The 23602-nt window shown below is 45.7% G+C and overlaps 5 protein-coding genes across 6 annotated transcripts in view; 3 read left to right on the top strand and 2 right to left on the bottom strand.

The window, feature by feature from the left end:
* UBXN8 (UBX domain protein 8) overlaps positions 1-23602 on the top strand; it is a 65908-nt gene that overhangs the window by 7728 nt on the left and 34578 nt on the right. The window lies entirely within an intron of this gene.
* On the top strand, positions 7689-9894 carry LOC138651774 (uncharacterized). Its single transcript, XM_069742273.1, has 3 exons — positions 7689-7982; positions 8447-8857; positions 9215-9894. The coding sequence occupies exons 2-3, from the start codon at positions 8447-8449 to the stop codon at positions 9743-9745; spliced, it is 942 nt and encodes a 313-aa protein (XP_069598374.1). The 5' UTR covers positions 7689-7982; the 3' UTR covers positions 9746-9894.
* Positions 10964-15383, bottom strand: LOC138651769 (uncharacterized). The gene is made up of 2 exons (XM_069742261.1): positions 15247-15383; positions 10964-12375 (listed from the first exon to the last, which is right to left on the bottom strand). Exon 2 carries the CDS (start codon positions 12367-12369, stop codon positions 11110-11112), a length of 1260 nt encoding a protein of 419 aa, XP_069598362.1. The 5' UTR covers positions 12370-12375; positions 15247-15383; the 3' UTR covers positions 10964-11109.
* LOC138651768 (uncharacterized) lies at positions 15747-18083 on the top strand. Its single transcript, XM_069742245.1, has 3 exons — positions 15747-16171; positions 16636-17046; positions 17404-18083. Exons 2-3 carry the CDS (start codon positions 16636-16638, stop codon positions 17932-17934), a joined length of 942 nt encoding a protein of 313 aa, XP_069598346.1. The 5' UTR covers positions 15747-16171; the 3' UTR covers positions 17935-18083.
* On the bottom strand, positions 19153-23582 carry LOC138651759 (uncharacterized). Its single transcript, XM_069742232.1, has 2 exons — positions 23447-23582; positions 19153-20564 (listed from the first exon to the last, which is right to left on the bottom strand). The coding sequence occupies exon 2, from the start codon at positions 20556-20558 to the stop codon at positions 19299-19301; it is 1260 nt and encodes a 419-aa protein (XP_069598333.1). The 5' UTR covers positions 20559-20564; positions 23447-23582; the 3' UTR covers positions 19153-19298.

Below are 23602 nucleotides of genomic sequence, written 5' to 3'. Positions count from 1 at the left end.
CATGCATTTTTTGCGTTAAAAACGCATGCATTTTTTATTAAAAAAACAGAAAACACACTGATATGCCACCCACCAACATAAAGGTGATAAAGGGATCTTAACCCTAAGGGATCCTACCCCTAACCCTACCCCTAACCCTAAGGGATCCTACCCCTAACCCTACCCCTAACCCCAGGGCTGCCACTAGGAATTTTGAGGCCCCATGCTGGCAAAATTTTCAGCCCCCCCCCCCCCCCCCGAGACTCCGCCCAGGCTCCACCCCAGCCCCGCCTCCACCCCTCAAACTGGCCACAGCTCCACCACTCTTTTGGAAAAACTCCAATTCTCACCAATCACACAACAGTTCCCATCACCAGATCACACATATAGCCGGCAGCTTTTGTTTTGCCAAACAATTTTTTAAGCCGCCACCACGACAAGGTAGACTCTTTTGGTCGGGCCCTACTCTACTGCAACCTATTAATCATTTGTTAAAATAAGCAATACAATCTAGGTATATTTTTATTTATTTTTCAATTCTTAAAATGACCAATAATCTCACATACAAGGGACAAATACTACCTCACCATGATCAGACACCATATTACCACCACATAGAGACCTATAATACTACATACAAGGAAAAAATACCAACACGCCATGTCCAGATCACATATTACCACCACATAGTGACCAAATAGCACAAGCAAGAAACAAATACCGCCGCACCATGGCCGGACAACATATTACCACCACATAGTGACTGAACACTACAATACTGATCATTAATAAAAAAAAACACAATACTAATCTCACCATACGTGTTATTATACACAGTAGATCTGTACTTAGTATGCAGTGTCTGTGTAGAGGTAATACAGTGATTATCGGTGACATTATACACAGGAGCTCTGTATATAGGGTCAGTGTACAGGTAATTCAGTGTTCACCGGTGACATTATACACAGCAGCGCAGTATACAATGTATAGTGTACGGGTAATACAGTGATCCAGATTACATTATACACAGGAGGTCTGTATACAGTATTAGTGTACAGGTAATACAGTGATCAACAGTGACATTATACACACGAGAACTGTATATATTGTACAGGTTATACTGTGATCAATGACATTATACACAGGAGCTCTATATATAGTATCAGTGTAAAGGTAATACAGTGATCACTGGTGAAATTGTACTCAGGACTGCTGTATATAGTATTCAGGTATTCAGTGTAGAGTGCCAGTCTACAGGTAAAACACTCACTCACCAGTGACGTCACTAGGTGAAGTCCTTCATCTTTTCTTTTCATCTTCATCCAGCACAGACCGCCATCACTTCCAGCCAGGGCTCGTCTCTGCAGGAAATAACACAGTTAGCTAGAGCACCACTTGTAGAACACATTACTTAATTTTTTCTCAACTTCTAAACTACACCAGATGAAGAAAAAAGGCGATATAGTGTCGCTCTGCACAGTAACAGTACCGCCTCCCGCATTTAAAGCAGTATCCTTAAAAAATAAAATAAATACATCATTGCAATAATAATATCCCTTAATTAGCCCTTATGGTAATAATATCCCCCATTGTGACCCCCATGTATCTCATTCCTGTTTCCAGCCATATGTTCTCCAATCCTGCCCTCATGAGTATCCATTCTGCCCCCATGTGATGTCCAATCCTACCCCATCTGTCCCGTGATCCTGCCCCGTGATCCTGCCCCATCTGTCCTGTGATCCTGCCCCATCTGTCCCATGATCCTGCCCTATCTGTCCCGTGATCCTGCCCCATCTGTCTTTATCATATCCATCCTGCCCATGATCCTGCCCCATGTGTCTCCATCCTGCCCCATGATCCTGCACCATGTGTCTCCATCCTGCCCCATCTGTCTCCATCCTGCCCCATCTGTCTCCATCCTGCCCCTTGGACCTGCCCCATCCTGCCTCATGATCATGCCCCATGATCCTGCCACATCTGTCTCCATCCTGCCCCATCTGTCTCCATCCTGCCCCATGATCCTGCCACATCTGTCTCCAACCTGCCCCATGTTTCCATCCTGCCCCATGTTTCCATCCTGCCCCATCTGTCTCCATCCTGCCCCATGTCTCCCAACCTGCCCCATGTCTCCCATCCTGCCCCCTGTGTCTCCCATCCTGCCCCCTGTGTCTCCCATCCTGCCCCCTGTGTCTCCCATCCTGCCCCCGTGTCTCCCATCCTGCCCCCTGTGTCTCCATACTTCCTCCTGTGTCTCCATACTTCCCGTGTCTCCATACCTCCCTGTGTCTGCATACTTCGCTGTCTCCATTCTTCCCCCATGTCTCCATACTTCCCTGTGTCTCCATACTTCTGTGTCTCCATTCTGCCCCCTGTGCCTCCATACTTCCCTGCGTTTCCATACTTCCCCCTGTCTCCATACTTCCCCGTGTCTCCATACTTCCCCGTGTCTCCATACTTCCCCGTGTCTCCATACTTCCCCGTGTCTCCATACTTCCCCCTGTGTCTCCATACTTCCCCCTGTGTCTCCATACTTCCCCGTGTCTCCATACTTCCCCCTGTGTCTCCGTACTTCCCCCTGTGTCTCCGTACTTCCCCCTGTCTCCATACTTCCCCCTGTGTCTCCATACTTCCCCGTGTCGCCATACTTCCCCCTGTCTCCGTTGTTCCCCCCCGTGTCTCCATATTTCCCCGTGTCTCCATACTTCCCCCTGTGTCTCCATATTTCCCCGTGTCTCCATTCTTCCCCCTGTGTCTCCGTACTTCCTCGTGTCTCCATACTTCCCCCTGTGTCTCCATACTTCCCCCTGTGTCTCCATACTTCCCCGTGTCTCCATACTTCCCCGGTGTCTCCATACTTCCCCCTGTGTCTCCATACTTCCCCCTGTGTCTCCATACTTCCCCCTGTGTCTCCATACTTCCCCGGTGTCTCCATACTTCCCCCGTGTCTCCATACTTCCCCCTGTGTCTCCATACTTCCCCGTGTCGCCATACTTCCCCCTGTCTCCGTTGTTCCCCCCCCGTGTCTCCATATTTCCCCGTGTCTCCATATTTCCCCGTGTCTCCATACTTCCCCCTGTGTCTCCATACTTCCCCCGTGTCTCCATACTTCCCCCTGTGTCTCCGTACTTCCCCCTGTGTCTCCGTACTTCCCCCTGTGTCTCCGTACTTCCCCCGTGTCTCCGTACTTCCCCCGTGTCTCCGTACTTCTTCCGTGTCTCCGTACTTCTCCCGTGTCTCCGTACTTCTCCCGTGTCTCCATACTTCTCCCGTGTCTCCATACTTCCCCCGTGTCTCCATACTTCCCCCGTGTCTCCATACTTCTCCCGTGTCTCCATACTTCTCCCGTGTCTCCGTACTTCTCCCGTGTCTCCGTACTTCCCCCGTGTCTCCGTACTTCCCCCTGTGTCTCCGTACTTCCCCCTGTGTCTCCGTACTTCCCCCTGTGTCTCCGTACTTTCCCCGTGTGTCTCCATTGTTCCCCCGTGTCTCCCATTCTGCCCCAGGCTTGCCGCTTTCAATAAAAATAAAAAAATCTTTCCTCTTACCTGGTCGTGCTCCTGCGGCGATGCTCCCTCATGTCAGTAATGCCCTGGTGATATACTATACATTTATGTATTATGTGTCTATGCATTGTACCTGTGTGTTAAATGCAACAGGTACAGTTTATGTGAATAAAGTCTTCACTGGGGGATGGGCTCAGGGCTCAGTATCAATGACATGAGGCAGCCTGTCAGAGAATACAGCTAGTGATTTAGTGACTGTGTTCCTGAGCTCTGAGCTCTCTGGTCGGTGCTGTGTGTGGATGAGAATCCTACACCAACCAGATAGCACAAAGCTCCGGGGTCACAGTCAGTAAATCACTGCTTCTAGTCTCTGACTGCAGCCCCTGCCTCCTGTCTTTACTCTCCTAAACAATCGGACACATTCAGGCCGTTCTTTACCTCCTGTTCAGGGGGAGATTGAGGTCCTGCACACAGCTTCCCTCCAGCCACGAGTGTGCAGACCCTGTTTGTCCTGCACAGGCTGGAAGTGTGTGCAGTGCAGGGACAAGAAGGCATCTAGCAGGTGCCAGACAGGACGAGCCGGGAGGAGGAGCAGGAGGAAGAAGACAGATGGGAGATGCTGCACCGTGCACACAGTTGTGAAAAGTAAAGAAGCCTTACTGTTAATAAGTGATGGGTGACGGTGACTGGCCCCCTTTCCTCTGGTTCTCGGTGAGCTGCTCAGCTGAAGCAAAGGGGGGCGGGGCTCGAGCAGCCAGCATTTCCGGGCCCTCCTCTTTCCTCCTGATCTCCGGGCCCCATACAACAGTAAGGGCTGTAATGCCCTGATGGCGGCCCTGCCTAACCCTACCCCTAACCCTAACTATTTCTGTTTATAGTGGGTTTTTTACTGTATTTTGATGATTGGCAGCTGTCACACATTTCTCAGCATGCGTTTAAAAAACGCAAACGCATGAAAAACGCATGTAAACGCGTCAAAACGCCGCGTTTTTTTCACCACATGCAAAAACGCATGCGTCAAAAAAACGCAGCGTTTGCACGCGTTTACATGCGTTTTTTGACCATGCGTTTTTTTGCGTTTTTTACCGCAAAAACGCACCCAAAAAAACGCAAATGTGAAACTAGCCCTACTACTATGCCAGATTTAATGGGACATACACCTGCCTAAAGTTCAACTTTTGACTTTTCAATCCACAGAGTATTCTCCCAAAAGTCTTAAGGGTCATGTAATGTGAATATAAAATTGGCCATTTTGAGTCCATATTGAAATATACAGAATGCATGCAGAGCAGCATTTCTTGTCATACATTTACAGACAGACAATGCTCATTGTGACACAATCTTGAGAACTGTTTATTTATTGTCTGAAGACCTTTCAGTTCACAAACCGTTTTAAGTTTCTGTTTGTTATTGTAAAACAAGGTTTATTTAAAGGTACTGTCACACTGACCAACTTCACAACGATATCGCTAGCGATATCGTTGTTTTTGACACGCAGCAGCGATCAGGATCCTGCTGTGACATCGTTGGTCGGAGCAGAAAGTCCAGAACTTTATTTCGTCGCTGGATCTCCCGCAGACATCGCTGAATCGGCGTGTGTGACGCCGATCCAGCAATGTCTTCACTGGTAACCAGGGTAAATATCGGGTTACTAAGCGCAGGGCCGCGCTTAGTAACCCGTTGTTTACCCTGGTTACCAGTGTAAATGTAAAAAAAAAAAAAAAACACTACATACTTACATTCCGGTGTCTGTGGCGTTCTGCTTCCCTGCACTCCTCCTGCATCCTGTGTCAGCGCCGGCCAGCCGTAAAGCAATTACAGCGGTGACGTCACCGCTCTGCTTTTACGGCCAGCACTTACACAGTGCAGGGAAGCAGAAAGCCGGGGGACGCGACAGGAATATAAGTATGTACTGTTTTTGTTTTTTTACATTTACACTGGTAACCAGGGTAAACATCGGGTTACTAAGCGCAGCCCTGCGCTTAGTAACCCGATGTTTACCCTGGTTACCCAGGGACTTCGGGATCGGTGGTCGCTGGAGAGCTGTCTGTGTAACAGCTCTCCAGCGACCACACAGCGACGCTGCAGCGATCGGCATCGTTGTCGGTATCGCTGCAGTGTCGCTAAATGTGACGGTACCTTAACCTCTGTCTACGGTGGTTTTATCTAACCTTTGTGGGCTTTTTATGTATCTATGGGTTTATGGCCCATTGTCTGATGTATGACTGATAGCTTGGTCTCATCCTATCTTGAAAGCTGGCCACTTGAAGGGCAGGGTGAAACCAAAATTACACATATTGCAAATCACTATATAAGGCCAGAGAAACATGACTAAGACAGAAGCATAAACTGGAGTACCTGTACATGTACAGTGTTGTGATACCTGCATTAGTGGGGATGCCCCGTGCAGTGTTATGAATCTCCCAGGGGTGCTCTGTCTTGGTGTTGCTTCTCTGATTTTCAAGATGGATGATGTTTAAAAGCCCCTTGGTGATGGATGATGTGAGTATATGTACTTAATCATTATATGAATTTAATCCTTATATGTACTTTATATCTTAAAATATACAAATGTGTATGCAATCATACTATTCAATCATATTATTCCTTTAATTTTGTATTTTGAAATAAAATTGCGTTATATCGCAAGCAGTAGCCTTCTTTAAAGCCGTATCCGAACCTTAGTGTTAAAAACTTGGCAATACAGGTCATCAAGATGTTTTTTGGCAAAATTGAGATAAGCCTTAATTGTTATTATTGTTCAGTAGTGGTTTTCGTTCTGGAACTCTGCCATCCCGGCCATTTTTGCTCAGTCTCTGTCTTAAGGTTGAGTCATGAACACTGACATTAACTGAGGCAAATGAAGCCTGCATTGCTTCAGATGTTGTGGGGTCTTTTGTGACCTCTTGGATGAGTCATCGCTGCACTCTTGGGGTAATTTTGGTCGGACGGCTACTCCTAGTAAAGTTCACCACTATTCTATGTTTTTGTCATTTGTGGATAATGGCTCTTTCTGTGGTTCGCTGGAGTCCCAAAGAAATGACTCTATACCATTTTCCAGACTGACATCTCAATTACTTTGTTCTAGAATTTCTTTGGCTCGTGGCATGTTGTCTAACTTTTGTTCTACTTCACTTTGTCAGGCAGGTCCTAGTTAAGTGATTTCTTGAGAACAGGCGTGGCAGTAATCAGGCCTGGGTGTGGCTAGGGAATTTGAACTGAGCTTCCCAAAGATGTGATAAACCACAGTTAATTTATGCTTAAGAGGTGGGAGGGAGGTGATGCAATCACTTTTTCACACAGGGCGCTGTAGGTTTCCCTTAATAATAAAGACCTTCATTTAAAAACTGCATTTTGTGTTTACTTGTGTTAGAATGTCTAATATTTAAATAACTTAAAATAACTTTGTCTAATATTTAAATCTGTTTGGTGATCTGGAACATATAGGTGTGACAAACATGCAAAAGAATAGGAAACCAGGAAGCGGGCAAACACATTTTCACACAACTGTGTGACAGACTGCCCTGATTTCCCGATTTAACCTCTTGCATGGTTAGAAAGCACAGATGACTAAAGGTGCCTTCACACTGAGCAATATTGCAACGAGAACGACAACGATCTATGACGTTGCAGCGTCCTGGATAACGATATCGTTGTGTTTGACACGCAGCAGCGATCCGGATCCCGCTGTGACATCGCTAGTCGTTGCCGAAAGTTCAGAACTTTATTTGGTCGTTAGATCAGCCTGAATCGTTGTGTTTGACATGAAAAGCAACGACGCCAGCAACGATGAAAGGGGCCGTCGCAGCGTCTTGTTGTGGCCAGGTAGGCGTTATGCATTACAAAAGGAGACGCCTTTAAATTTAGCAATGTCGCTCGTAGATAGATACGCAATTATTTCGAAGATCCCAATATATTACAAATTACAAAAGGAGACGCCATCTGTCATAATGGCCTGGGAGGTGGTGTGAACATTATTATAGTAATGTAATTATCACCATACTCCCAAATGCATTCCAAAGACAAAAGGTGATGCCTACATCACATTATTACATTAAAAAAGGCACCCCTTTACATTACATTACAAAAGGTGACGCCAACTGTCACGACAGCCTAGGAGGTAGGTGTGAACTTTACGTAAGGGCGTATTTACAATGCATCACTATTACAAAAGAAGACCCCTTTAAATCACATTATTACATTACAAAGGGTGACGCCATAACGTTATATATTTCAAATGGCTTTGTTGTTACGTCTCACTGAGAACGCTGATAGGTCACATCGGGGTCATGTGTACCTGCGTTCCGAAATATAAACCGCGACTTTACAACTTTTCAATCACTTGTGCGTACTCTGCCATCCACGAGCATCTCGTGTGCGTCTTGGTTCGAAATCCATCGTGTTCCTTCTCCATCAACTCGTGGGCGTCTTGGCTGTAACTTTTGAGCGACCTGTTTGTAGATCTTCAACTCTGCAGCGTTCTCAATTAGTACATCTACGGTGAGTATATCCTTGTGCTGTATTCATTTGCCATGCAGCAATACTAATTTATGTGTCTAGAAATAGATGTATACTACATCTCAGCAGTGATTTTTTTTTAGAGCTTTCACGTTTATAACCAAAGACGCTTTAGCGTCGTAGTATTTCCATTTTAAGTGGTAATGCAAACGATTTTGTAGTATGGTGTGTTTCACCAACATGAAATTGGCCATTGACAAAATAGCAGCCAATAGAATTTACAAATTTTTCAACGCTCAAAATGGATAAAAATAGCCCTCATCCCATCCCCAAATGGTGGCTATGGAGAAACACACAAACGGCCCCCATCCCATCCCCTAAATGGTGGAAATAGTCCCACGGACCATCCCATACAAAAAATGACTGATAACAATAGGAACGGCATACGGCTCAGCAAACTTTTAATTTTTGCTGTTTCTTAACTTTTATTTTTTTATTTTTTAAAGATGTCTACAAATGAGCAGGACTGTGTTCGGGCACTCATAGAGATGTACCGCTCCCTGCCCTGTTTGTGGAAGATAAAATCTAAGGATTATAGCAACCGTTACATGAAGAGAGAAGCGTATGAGAAGCTGGTGGCCGTCTACAGGGAGTATCATCCCACAGAGACCGTGGATGAAAACATTGTGAGGAAAAAGATCCAGGCTCTCCGCACAGTTTTCAAAAAAGAGGTCAACAAAGTGGAAAATTCTAAGAAGTCTGGGGCCGGAACTGAGGAAGTCTATGTGCCCAGGCTGTGGTATTACGACCTGATGGCATTCACTAGAGACCAAGAGATCCCTCGCCCGTGCCAGACTGTGACTAGCCTTTGTGAGCCATCGCCCGAAGATATCCTGCCTGAGTCTCCTGACGACCATGTAAGTAGCCCCAAGCTTCCCTTCTTGTAGCATGCCGTGTGTCTTGTATGTTTATGAGACTGCATGGCTTCCAGTAATAGTGAGTCACGTTGTTCATGTTTAATCCCCCTGATGATAACAGCTGCCACTTCCTGTGTCCGTAATTAACATTGTGTCTTCCGCACATTCGTACAGTATTGCCGGCCAATGTAGTTCAGCACAGCTCTTTAACCCCTTTGTTTTTTAACCCAGGTAACTGTTCCTCATAGGTTCCAATGGGCATAGAGGTGTTTGGGGAGGTGTGGGCTCTCTAGGGCTGTGTGGCAGAGTCGTTTGTATGTTATTTATTTTAAATTTTTCTTTTTCATGTAATTGCAGGTGCCTCTGCAACAGCGGGAAACAACGGAAGCGAACAATGTCCAGTCCCCTCAGTCCTCCAGTAGCCCGTCTGTCGAGGAGCAGACATGTCCACTGCGCCCATCTAGAAAAAGAAAATCAACAGCAGCCACACCTGTGGATCTCCTGGCAGTGGCCAACAGCATCTTGTCCAAGCACGTCACAACCAAACTCTCCCCATTCGCATCCTTGGTTGAGGAACGTTTAAACAGACTGGATGATACCCAAAGATCTCACGCGGAGAGAATAATGTTTGACGTTATGAACGCGGCAGCCGCAGGAAAACTATGCGACACATCAACATTGAGCATTGACGTCCGTCAGCCCAGTGCCCATTTTTATTGGGGACACCAACAGGAGCCCATGCACAGCACTCCTGTCCGCAGACCTGGGCCACATAATTCTCAGTTCCGGACACCACCTGCACCCCCTTCTTTTGGTGACTTATCACAAGGACCTCCTATGGCCACGCACCACTACAGTGAGATGGACACTTACTACCAAAATTTGTAGTGTTGTAGTTGAAATAAATGAGACTTGTGTTTTAGATGCTCCACAAGTAATCCCCTATGCCTTCTCCCCTGCAGGCATCCTCCTGGCACCCGGTCATTAATCCCCTATGCCTCATCAACATTAAAAAAGTATTGTAATAAAAAATAATAAAATTTTTAATACAAATAATTAAATTTTTGGTTTCTTAAATTTGTGTATGTACTACGTGTCTCTTTGGCTTGGCAATAAATGACGCCGCTGGTCAATATACTACGTTGCTGGGCAATATGCGACGGGGACATGCAAATGCTAGAATACCCAATACATTACCGTCACACATAACTATATTGTTAACGATATCGTTGCTTTTTGTGACGTAGCAACGATATCGTTAACTAAATTGTTGTATGACAGCGTCCAGCGATCAGGCCCATGCTGGGAGATCATTGGTCGCTGGGGAAAGTACAGCACTTTTTTTGGTTGCTGAATCTCCCGCTGACATCGCTGAATCGGCGTTACACACAGCATGTGTAACGCCGATTCAGCGATGTCGTCACAAGAAACAAGGGAAACATTGGGTTAATAAGTGCAGGGCCACTCTTAGTAACGTGATGTTTACCATGGTTACCGTTGTCAATGTTAAAAAAACAAACAGTACATACATTCCCGCTGTATGGTCAAGTCCCTCGCCTTCGGCTTCCCGCACTGACTGGTGAGCGCCGTCCGGTAGTAAAGCACAGCGTTGACATCACCGTTGTACTTTACGCCCGGCGCTGAGTCAGTGCTGGAAGCTGAAGGCGAGGGATATGACCATACAGCGTGAATGTAAGTATGTATTGTAATTTTTTTTTAACATTTACAACGGTAACCAGGGTAAACATCGGGTTAATAATCGCGGCCCTGCACTTAGTAACCCGATGTTTACCCTGGTTACCCGTGGACTTCTGGATCGGTGCTCGCTGGAGAGCTGTCTGTGTGACAGCTCTCCAGCGACCAAACAGCGAATGACGTCATTGTCGGTATCGCTGCAGAGTCGATGAGTGTGAAGGTACCTTTAGAATATGGTGAACATCTACTAATATATATACACACACACATCAGGAAATCACTAGTGCATAGGATGCTGCAGACTCACAGGTTTCATATGATTGATACAGAAGTAGAGTATGTTCATAGATATATATGTTTATTGGTATGTATTGGTATGTATGTAAAATAATAAGAAATAACAAATAGATATATCGTTATGTTCACATTTATTACAGAAAAAGGAGTATCATGGGTCATCCAAAAATTGTTAAAAATGAGCACTTTTACACAAGAGCACTTGAACCCCCCAACAATATCATCCATAATACATGGTAAAAGTTATGCCAACAGTTACGTTACAGCTGTTGATACTGCCATGGGACAGCCCCTGGCCCATTGAAAAAGTCAGAGTATTTGTCCCTGCTATTCGTTGCATCATCACAGTACCTTCCAGAACCCAGACTTTCCAAACCACAAACCCTGTGCGCGTCTAGACGCCATTCGCCCTGGGTTACATCTCCGTTACCCTGGTCCACAGAGTCTACATACTGTGGAGGGCTGTATGCAGTGGCATCACGGCGACGTAGAAAGTTGTGGAGGACACAACAAGCAAGCACCACAGAGTCAATAGACGTTAGTTTCATGTTTAGTGCTGTGTGGAAAACCCGAAATCGGTTTGCCATAATTCCGAATGCATTTTCCACAACGCGTCTAGCTCTTGAAAGTCTGTAATTAAAGATTCGTCGTTCCGGTGTCAGAGTCTTCTGGGAGAAGGGCTTCAAAAGGTTGGGATGCAGTGGGAAAGCCTCATCTCCGACAAAGACAAAGTTCATGTTTTCTGTTGTGTCACTGTTGGGCGGCAAGGCAAGTTTATTATTTTTCAAGCGTTCCCCAAAATCTGTGTGCTCCAAAACTCCTCCATCGGATACTCTCCCGTTAATCCCAACAGACACACTTATGAAATCATAGTTGGCATTTACGAGGGCCATGAGAATTATGCTGAAATATCCCTTATAGTTATAATAAAAGGAGCCAGAGTGTGGTGGTTGGGTGATGCGTACATGTTTGCCATCCAAGGCCCCACCGCAATTAGGGAACTGCCATTGCTCCTCAAATCCCCTTGAAATCTCTTTCCAGTCATCCGGGGTCTGTGGGAAAGGCATGTAACTGCGGTGTAAAACTGAGACAATAGCTTTGCATGTCTCTGGGATGATGACGCTGAGTAGGGATCGGGATATAGCTGCGCTGTAATGCAAGTCTTGCATAGACCTGCCAGTCGCCAGGAAACGCAGCGTGACAGCCAGCCTCTCATCCACAGGGACAGCTGCTCTCATCTGTGTATTTTGCCGCCTGATATAAGGTTCTACAGCTGCAAGTAGGACATTAAATGAGTCCTCCGACATTCTCAGGTAGTTACGAAAATCATGCGGGTTGTTATCCTGCAGTTCCCTTATAAGGCCCATATGGGACAATTGATTCCTCTTCTGCAGCCACTGTTTGGTCCACATGCGGCGCTGACGCTTTACACGATTGTTTCGCGCTTGAACCTCCAGCTGGTTGTGAGCTTCTACCAATAACGCGGCCGCAACAATCACAGGTACATCCGAATGAGACATGGCAACCTGAGAAAGGAAAAAAGAAAAAAAAAAATTACTACATATCATTTTCAAAACTTACACAAGACATCCAATACTGTAATGCATTCTCCGTTGCGTCACCGATGCTGCACCATTTGACAAAAATGTTAACATAGGATGTAAGGTACTATATATATATATATATATATATATATATACACATACATACACACACATATATATACATACACAGAGATATACATGGCTAATTGTAAGCAACGTTAACACAACAGCCATACCCCATAGATACCCTCCATTAAATGTACCATCCACTGAAACAAACAGGACGATGAGCGCTGCTGATTTATAACGGGAACGCCAAATAGTGACTTCTGGAGCCGACGTCACACCCGCGACGGTGTGCATAAATGGAGACGCTATAGCGTTGCGAATTGCGCGCCAGAACGGTAGAATGAAGGACCTCCTCTGGGCGTGGCTGGGTGGTGCCATACAGCGTCTCTCTTGCTAAAATGGCGGCGAGACAGCGATGTCCTCCTTTGGGGCAGACAGAGGTCCGCTTTTTTGTAAAAAAAATGGATGCCATGGACTATGAGGGCCGGGAGAGTCGCCCAGCACACCCAAATCTACACAAGAATGAGGTGTTGCGCCACATTGCCCAGAAGATGGAGCGGAGGTTCGGCATCCGGCGCAGTGCGCTGCAGCTGCGCAAAAAGTGGGCCGACCTCCGGTACAAACAGCCACTTTATCTGGCAACGTTGCGGGCAGAGACCAGGCAAGGCAAGTAACAGTATAGTGTAATTGGGAGACACACAGTATCGGGAGGGGGGAATAGGGACACTCGCACTGCCGTGTGGCGCTTCCCACCTTCTATATATGTACCTCGATTTGGGGAGTTAAATTTAAATTTTATTCCTTTATGCCACTGGCCTAGGTTTGTTATTTGTGGGGGTGTCGGAAGCTCTGTACTTTGGTGTGTAAACATTGTGTTTCTTTATTTTTTGTGTATAGAGAGACAACGCCAGCAGAGGACTACAGCGGCCAGCAGCGTACGCCCACAGCCAGGGCCGTCACGTAAATTACCCCTCATGTCTGGCAATTGCGATGGCGCCTACTTAATTTTTTATTTAAGTCTACAGCTCTGTACTTCTGGTGTCTAAACCTTGCGTGTCTTTTTTTGGGGTGTAGAGAGACGCCGCCGGCAGAAGACAGCACCCACTGCAGCCAGCAGTACAGCGGCTAGCAGCGGAAGCCCACAGCCAGTGTCGTCACGTAAGTTAACCACCCTTTTTTAGAATTTAATGACGCCATACGGGCCATTAGTAGGGAGGTTAAATATTGTGTACATTACAGGTGCAGTAACCCCACCGCAGGCCACAACCCCGCCCTTTCAACACCCATCTTCCTCCCCCGGGTCGGCGTCATTCTCTCCAGCGACAAGCATTCGTAAGTGACAAAACCAGCGAGCGCTTCACCACAGTGAGTTCAATTGTTAACCAGATATGTATTTGCTTCCTTTCAGCAGCAGGAGCTGTGGCCCGAGCCAGGGGATGGGTGGTCAGCAGCTCCGCGGATGAGCAACAGGCGTCCCTTTTCCGTAAGTATTGAGAAAGTGGGAGGGGGTTATCGGTGGGATGTCACATTTGACAACGACTAAACGGACCCTAAAACATTGAACCTAAAAAATGCCCTCTGGGGCAGTACAAAATTGAGTGTGTAGTTAAAAGTACCATTTTACAATAAACGATTTACTAACGATCATTACCAGCTATACGACCTGGTCATGATCGTTGGTAAGTCACTGTGTGGTCGCTGGGTCGCTGTCACACAGAACGATTGCGTTAACAATATCGTTGCAACTTCACAGAAATCAAAGATATCGTTACAAAAATCGTTATTTTTGACGGTACCGTAAAATTGCTGGTTATGTAAACACATGCCACCGTTGCAGCTTAATCACTGTCCATTCTCCAACCTCTTCTATCACAGAACCGGACACCGTGAGAGAGCTGCTGGCCAAGCAAGACCGCCTGGAGCGGACAGCAGCGCTCATGCTGCAACAAGTACAGCAACATGGCCGCACGCTGCGACACCTCTTGAGGCGTGGGAGGTTCTGATTTTTTTTTTTTTTCTTTCATTGTTTGGGATATTGTTCTGTTACTTGTTATTTTTCAGTTAACAACATAAAAAAAAGTTTGATTTGACACAATTATGTTTGGTTTATTGTGTCTATAGCCGCCGGCAACACACCGTGCGCCAAGAAACGTCGCCACACACACTTTTTGGCCCACATAATATCTCCAGTAGTTAAAAATGAAAAGACTGCAGCTTGGTGTGTCTGTAGTATACAGATATGAGGTGGGCCAAAAATATTACATGCATCTCCATAATCACACAAATTGAGGGGACAATGGTTGTCACACGGTACATATCTATGCTCACCTGCCAGGTGTCAGAAATAGTGAATTCAGGAGCCTGTATATGTTTATCATGAATTCATTTTTTCTGACACCGTACTTGATGAATATAGATAGCGTGACAGTGATTGTCTCTTGATCAAAAAAAAATAAGGTCAGTTTGTGAAAAAAAAAAAATTAGTTTACCAGTTGTGAGCTGTTTTTATTTACTTGCGGAGCAGGCCAGGAACAGCTAAGCCAAGGTAGACACAAAAGAGTTGGTTGGCCTTACCATATAGTTTGCGCAAAAAATGCTACACAGCGCCAAATAGTTTGCAAACTGCATCCGAAAGTGCCTCCATCTTGTGTGTCCGCTTACCAGATGCACAAGATAGCTGCCAGATATGTTTTATACATTACTATACCATATACTTAGATAAGCATTGCGTCTAGCATTACTACATAGCCATTACTATACAAAAAAAAAAAAAATTGAACATACCGTTGATGAGCAATAAAAGAACCGATGAAGACGCCGGCAGTGGAGTACGGCGTTCCGAACAGAACGTTCACGGTAGAAGAGGATCGTAGCTGGAGAAGGATCGTTCCGGACAGGACGCTAGAAATGCAGGAAAAACATGCATACGCAGCTCTCGAACAATGTGAATCAATCGCTGTAGAGTCGCGGTTTATATTCTGAGACGCCGGGACGTCACATCCTGGGTGACACCTATCTGGGTGTCACCCACCTGGGTGACACCTATCTGACTACGCTGCCAATTCATCGGATCGTTTACACCACTGCTGTTTGACGTGAAGCAAGCAACCAGCGACAACGATCCGTGAGTCGCTGTTACGTCACTGTATCGCTCCGGCATCGTTCGAACGTTGGTGTGTTTGACGTCTCTACAGCGATCTGAACAGCGACGCTCCAGCGATCGCCTTTTGGTCGTATCGTTGTCTATATCGCTGCAGCGTCGCTCAGTGTGAAGGTACCTTTACATTACATTACAAAAGGTGACGCCAACTGTCACGACAGCCTAGGAGGTAGGTGTGAACTTTACGTAAGGGCGTATTTACAATGCATCACTATTACAAAAGAAGACCCCTTTAAATCACATTATTACATTACAAAAGGTGACGCCATAACGTTATATATTTCAAATGGCTTTGTTGTTACGTCTCACTGAGAACGCTGATCGGTCACATCGGGGTCATGTGTACCTGCGTTCCGAAATATAAACCGCGACTTTACAACTTTTCAATCACTTGTGCGTACTCTGCCATCCACGAGCATCTCGTGTGCGTCTTGGTTCGAAATCCATCGTGTTCCTTCTCCATCAACTCGTGGGCGTCTTGGCTGTAACTTTTGAGCGACCTGTTTGTAGATCTTCAACTCTGCAGCGTTCTCAATTAGTACATCTACGGTGAGTATATCCTTGTGCTGTATTCATTTGCCATGCAGCAATACTAATTTATGTGTCTAGAAATAGATGTATACTACATCTCAGCAGTGATTTTTTTTTAGAGCTTTCACGTTTATAACCAAAGACGCTTTAGCGTCGTAGTATTTCCATTTTAAGTGGTAATGCAAACGATTTTGTAGTATGGTGTGTTTCACCAACATGAAATTGGCCATTGACAAAATAGCAGCCAATAGAATTTACAAATTTTTCAACGCTCAAAATGGATAAAAATAGCCCTCATCCCATCCCCAAATGGTGGCTATGGGGAAACACACAAACGGCCCCCATCCCATCCCCTAAATGGTGGAAATAGTCCCACGGACCATCCCATACAAAAAATGACTGATAACAATAGGAACGGCATACGGCTCATCAAACTTTTAATTTTTGCTGTTTCTTAACTTTTATTTTTTTATTTTTTAAAGATGTCTACAAATGAGCAGGACTGTGTTCGGGCACTCATAGAGATGTACCGCTCCCTGCCCTGTTTGTGGAAGATAAAATCTAAGGATTATAGCAACCGTTACATGAAGAGAGAAGCGTATGAGAAGCTGGTGGCCGTCTACAGGGAGTATCATCCCACAGAGACCGTGGATGAAAACATTGTGAGGAAAAAGATCCAGGCTCTCCGCACAGTTTTCAAAAAAGAGGTCAACAAAGTGGAAAATTCTAAGAAGTCTGGGGCCGGAACTGAGGAAGTCTATGTGCCCAGGCTGTGGTATTACGACCTGATGGCATTCACTAGAGACCAAGAGATCCCTCGCCCGTGCCAGACTGTGACTAGCCTTTGTGAGCCATCGCCCGAAGATATCCTGCCTGAGTCTCCTGACGACCATGTAAGTAGCCCCAAGCTTCCCTTCTTGTAGCATGCCGTGTGTCTTGTATGTTTATGAGACTGCATGGCTTCCAGTAATAGTGAGTCACGTTGTTCATGTTTAATCCCCCTGATGATAACAGCTGCCACTTCCTGTGTCCGTAATTAACATTGTGTCTTCCGCACATTCGTACAGTATTGCCGGCCAATGTAGTTCAGCACAGCTCTTTAACCCCTTTGTTTTTTAACCCAGGTAACTGTTCCTCATAGGTTCCAATGGGCATAGAGGTGTTTGGGGAGGTGTGGGCTCTCTAGGGCTGTGTGGCAGAGTCGTTTGTATGTTATTTATTTTAAATTTTTCTTTTTCATGTAATTGCAGGTGCCTCTGCAACAGCGGGAAACAACGGAAGCGAACAATGTCCAGTCCCCTCAGTCCTCCAGTAGCCCGTCTGTCGAGGAGCAGACATGTCCACTGCGCCCATCTAGAAAAAGAAAATCAACAGCAGCCACACCTGTGGATCTCCTGGCAGTGGCCAACAGCATCTTGTCCAAGCACGTCACAACCAAACTCTCCCCATTCGCATCCTTGGTTGAGGAACGTTTAAACAGACTGGATGATACCCAAAGATCTCACGCGGAGAGAATAATGTTTGACGTTATGAACGCGGCAGCCGCAGGAAAACTATGCGACACATCAACATTGAGCATTGACGTCCGTCAGCCCAGTGCCCATTTTTATTGGGGACACCAACAGGAGCCCATGCACAGCACTCCTGTCCGCAGACCTGGGCCACATAATTCTCAGTTCCGGACACCACCTGCACCCCCTTCTTTTGGTGACTTATCACAAGGACCTCCTATGGCCACGCACCACTACAGTGAGATGGACACTTACTACCAAAATTTGTAGTGTTGTAGTTGAAATAAATGAGACTTGTGTTTTAGATGCTCCACAAGTAATCCCCTATGCCTTCTCCCCTGCAGGCATCCTCCTGGCACCCGGTCATTAATCCCCTATGCCTCATCAACATTAAAAAAGTATTGTAATAAAAAATAATAAAATTTTTAATACAAATAATTAAATTTTTGGTTTCTTAAATTTGTGTATGTACTACGTGTCTCTTTGGCTTGGCAATAAATGACGCCGCTGGTCAATATACTACGTTGCTGGGCAATATGCGACGGGGACATGCAAATGCTAGAATACCCAATACATTACCGTCACACATAACTATATTGTTAACGATATCGTTGCTTTTTGTGACGTAGCAACGATATCGTTAACTAAATTGTTGTGTGACAGCGTCCAGCGATCAGGCCCATGCTGGGAGATCATTGGTCGCTGGGGAAAGTACAGCACTTTTTTTGGTTGCTGAATCTCCCGCTGACATCGCTGAATCGGCGTTACACACAGCATGTGTAACGCCGATTCAGCGATGTCGTCACAAGAAACAAGGGAAACATTGGGTTAATAAGTGCAGGGCCACTCTTAGTAACGTGATGTTTACCATGGTTACCGTTGTCAATGTTAAAAAAACAAACAGTACATACATTCCCGCTGTATGGTCAAGTCCCTCGCCTTCGGCTTCCCGCACTGACTGGTGAGCGCCGTCCGGTAGTAAAGCACAGCGTTGACATCACCGTTGTACTTTACGCCCGGCGCTGAGTCAGTGCTGGAAGCTGAAGGCGAGGGACATGACCATACAGCGTGAATGTAAGTATGTATTGTAATTTTTTTTTAACATTTACAACGGTAACCAGGGTAAACATCGGGTTAATAATCGCGGCCCTGCACTTAGTAACCCGATGTTTACCCTGGTTACCCGTGGACTTCTGGATCGGTGCTCGCTGGAGAGCTGTCTGTGTGACAGCTCTCCAGCGACCAAACAGCGATCGACGTCATTGTCGGTATCGCTGCAGAGTCGATGAGTGTGAAGGTACCTTTAGAATATGGTGAACATCTACTAATATATATACACACACACATCAGGAAATCACTAGTGCATAGGATGCTGCAGACTCACAGGTTTCATATGATTGATACAGAAGTAGAGTATGTTCATAGATATATATGTATATTGGTATGTATTGGTATGTATGTAAAATAATAAGAAATAACAAATAGATATATCGTTATGTTCACATTTATTACAGAAAAAGGAGTATCATGGGTCATCCAAAAATTGTTAAAAATGAGCACTTTTACACAAGAGCACTTGAACCCCCCAACAATATCATCCATAATACATGGTAAAAGTTATGCCAACAGTTACGTTACAGCTGTTGATACTGCCATGGGACAGCCCCTGGCCCATTGAAAAAGTCAGAGTATTTGTCCCTGCTATTCGTTGCATCATCACAGTACCTTCCAGAACCCAGACTTTCCAAACCACAAACCCTGTGCGCGTCTAGACGCCATTCGCCCTGGGTTACATCTCCGTTACCCTGGTCCACAGAGTCTACATACTGTGGAGGGCTGTATGCAGTGGCATCACGGCGACGTAGAAAGTTGTGGAGGACACAACAAGCAAGCACCACAGAGTCAATAGACGTTAGTTTCATGTTTAGTGCTGTGTGGAAAACCCGAAATCGGTTTGCCATAATTCCGAATGCATTTTCCACAACGCGTCTAGCTCTTGAAAGTCTGTAATTAAAGATTCGTCGTTCCGGTGTCAGAGTCTTCTGGGAGAAGGGCTTCAAAAGGTTGGGATGCAGTGGGAAAGCCTCATCTCCGACAAAGACAAAGTTCATGTTTTCTGTTGTGTCACTGTTGGGCGGCAAGGCAAGTTTATTATTTTTCAAGCGTTCCCCAAAATCTGTGTGCTCCAAAACTCCTCCATCGGATACTCTCCCGTTAATCCCAACAGACACACTTATGAAATCATAGTTAGCATTTACGAGGGCCATGAGAATTATGCTGAAATATCCCTTATAGTTATAATAAAAGGAGCCAGAGTGTGGTGGTTGGGTGATGCGTACATGTTTGCCATCCAAGGCCCCACCGCAATTAGGGAACTGCCATTGCTCCTCAAATCCCCTTGAAATCTCTTTCCAGTCATCCGGGGTCTGTGGGAAAGGCATGTAACTGCGGTGTAAAACTGAGACAATAGCTTTGCATGTCTCTGGGATGATGACGCTGAGTAGGGATCGGGATATAGCTGCGCTGTAATGCAAGTCTTGCATAGACCTGCCAGTCGCCAGGAAACGCAGCGTGACAGCCAGCCTCTCATCCACAGGGACAGCTGCTCTCATCTGTGTATTTTGCCGCCTGATATAAGGTTCTACAGCTGCAAGTAGGACATTAAATGAGTCCTCCGACATTCTCAGGTAGTTACGAAAATCATGCGGGTTGTTATCCTGCAGTTCCCTTATAAGGCCCATATGGGACAATTGATTCCTCTTCTGCAGCCACTGTTTGGTCCACATGCGGCGCTGACGCTTTACACGATTGTTTCGCGCTTGAACCTCCAGCTGGTTGTGAGCTTCTACCAATAACGCGGCCGCAACAATCACAGGTACATCCGAATGAGACATGGCAACCTGAGAAAGGAAAAAAGAAAAAAAAAAATTACTACATATCATTTTCAAAACTTACACAAGACATCCAATACTGTAATGCATTCTCCGTTGCGTCACCGATGCTGCACCATTTGACAAAAATGTTAACATAGGATGTAAGGTACTATATATATATATATATATATATATATATATATATATATACACATACATACACACACATATATATACATACACAGAGATATACATGGCTAATTGTAAGCAACGTTAACACAACAGCCATACCCCATAGATACCCTCCATTAAATGTACCATCCACTGAAACAAACAGGACGATGAGCGCTGCTGATTTATAACGGGAACGCCAAATAGTGACTTCTGGAGCCGACGTCACACCCGCGACGGTGTGCATAAATGGAGACGCTATAGCGTTGCGAATTGCGCGCCAGAACGGTAGAATGAAGGACCTCCTCTGGGCGTGGCTGGGTGGTGCCATACAGCGTCTCTCTTGCTAAAATGGCGGCGAGACAGCGATGTCCTCCTTTGGGGCAGACAGAGGTCCGCTTTTTTGTAAAAAAAATGGATGCCATGGACTATGAGGGCCGGGAGAGTCGCCCAGCACACCCAAATCTACACAAGAATGAGGTGTTGCGCCACATTGCCCAGAAGATGGAGCGGAGGTTCGGCATCCGGCGCAGTGCGCTGCAGCTGCGCAAAAAGTGGGCCGACCTCCGGTACAAACAGCCACTTTATCTGGCAACGTTGCGGGCAGAGACCAGGCAAGGCAAGTAACAGTATAGTGTAATTGGGAGACACACAGTATCGGGAGGGGGGAATAGGGACACTCGCACTGCCGTGTGGCGCTTCCCACCTTCTATATATGTACCTCGATTTGGGGAGTTAAATTTAAATTTTATTCCTTTATGCCACTGGCCTAGGTTTGTTATTTGTGGGGGTGTCGGAAGCTCTGTACTTTGGTGTGTAAACATTGTGTTTCTTTATTTTTTGTGTATAGAGAGACAACGCCAGCAGAGGACTACAGCGGCCAGCAGCGTACGCCCACAGCCAGGGCCGTCACGTAAGTTACCCCTCATGTCTGGCAATTGCGATGGCGCCTACTTAATTTTTTATTTAAGTCTACAGCTCTGTACTTCTGGTGTCTAAACCTTGCGTGTCTTTTTTTGGGGTGTAGAGAGACGCCGCCGGCAGAGGACAGCACCCACTGCAGCCAGCAGTACAGCGGCTAGCAGCGGAAGCCCACAGCCAGTGTCGTCACGTAAGTTAACCACCCTTTTTTAGAATTTAATGACGCCATACGGGCCATTAGTAGGGAGGTTAAATATTGTGTACATTACAGGTGCAGTAACCCCACCGCAGGCCACAACCCCGCCCTTTCAACACCCATCTTCCTCCCCCGGGTCGGCGTCATTCTCTCCAGCGACAAGCATTCGTAAGTGACAAAACCAGCGAGCGCTTCACCACAGTGAGTTCAATTGTTAACCAGATATGTATTTGCTTCCTTTCAGCAGCAGGAGCTGTGGCCCGAGCCAGGGGATGGGTGGTCAGCAGCTCCGCGGATGAGCAACAGGCGTCCCTTTTCCGTAAGTATTGAGAAAGTGGGAGGGGGTTATCGGTGGGATGTCACATTTGACAACGACTAAACGGACTCTAAAACATTGAACCTAAAAAATGCCCTCTGGGGCAGTACAAAATTGAGTGTGTAGTTAAAAGTACCATTTTACAATAAACGATTTACTAACGATCATTACCAGCTATACGACCTGGTCGTGATCGTTGGTAAGTCACTGTGTGGTCGCTGGGTCGCTGTCACACAGAACGATTGCGTTAACAATATCGTTGCAACTTCACAGAAATCAAAGATATCGTTACAAAAATCGTTATTTTTGACGGTACCGTAAAATTGCTGGTTATGTAAACACATGCCACCGTTGCAGCTTAATCACTGTCCATTCTCCAACCTCTTCTATCACAGAACCGGACACCGTGAGAGAGCTGCTGGCCAAGCAAGACCGCCTGGAGCGGACAGCAGCGCTCATGCTGCAACAAGTACAGCAACATGGCCGCACGCTGCGACACCTCTTGAGGCGTGGGAGGTTCTGATTTTTTTTTTTTTTTCTTTCATTGTTTGGGATATTGTTCTGTTACTTGTTATTTTTCAGTTAACAACATAAAAAAAGTTTGATTTGACACAATTATGTTTGGTTTATTGTGTCTATAGCCGCCGGCAACACACCGTGCGCCAAGAAACGTCGCCACACACACTTTTTGGCCCACATAATATCTCCAGTAGTTAAAAATGAAAAGACTGCAGCTTGGTGTGTCTGTAGTATACAGATATGAGGTGGGCCAAAAATATTACATGCATCTCCATAATCACACAAATTGAGGGGACAATGGTTGTCACACGGTACATATCTATGCTCACCTGCCAGGTGTCAGAAATAGTGAATTCAGGAGCCTGTATATGTTTATCATGAATTCATTTTTTCTGACACCGTACTTGATGAATATAGATAGCGTGACAGTGATTGTCTCTTGATCAAAAAAAAATAAGGTCAGTTTGTGAAAAAAAAAAAATTAGTTTACCAGTTGTGAGCTGTTTTTATTTACTTGCGGAGCAGGCCAGGAACAGCTAAGCCAAGGTAGACACAAAAGAGTTGGTTGGCCTTACCATATAGTTTGCGCAAAAAATGCTACACAGCGCCAAATAGTTTGCAAACTGCATCCGAAAGTGCCTCCATCTTGTGTGTCCGCTTACCAGATGCACAAGATAGCTGCCAGATATGTTTTATACATTACTATACCATATACTTAGATAAGCATTGCGTCTAGCATTACTACATAGCCATTACTATACAAAAAAAAAAAAAAATTGAACATACCGTTGATGAGCAATAAAAGAACCGATGAAGACGCCGGCAGTGGAGTACGGCGTTCCGAACAGAACGTTCACGGTAGAAGAGGATCGTAGCTGGAGAAGGATCGTTCCGGACAGGACGCTAGAAATGCAGGAAAAACATGCATACGCAGCTCTCGAA

Source organism: Ranitomeya imitator, chromosome 1 (assembly GCF_032444005.1).
Source record: "Ranitomeya imitator isolate aRanImi1 chromosome 1, aRanImi1.pri, whole genome shotgun sequence".
Taxonomy (NCBI): Eukaryota; Metazoa; Chordata; class Amphibia; order Anura; family Dendrobatidae; genus Ranitomeya; species Ranitomeya imitator.
The sequence above is the reverse complement of the archived record's forward strand: the minus strand, read 5'-3'. Positions and strand labels throughout refer to the sequence as shown.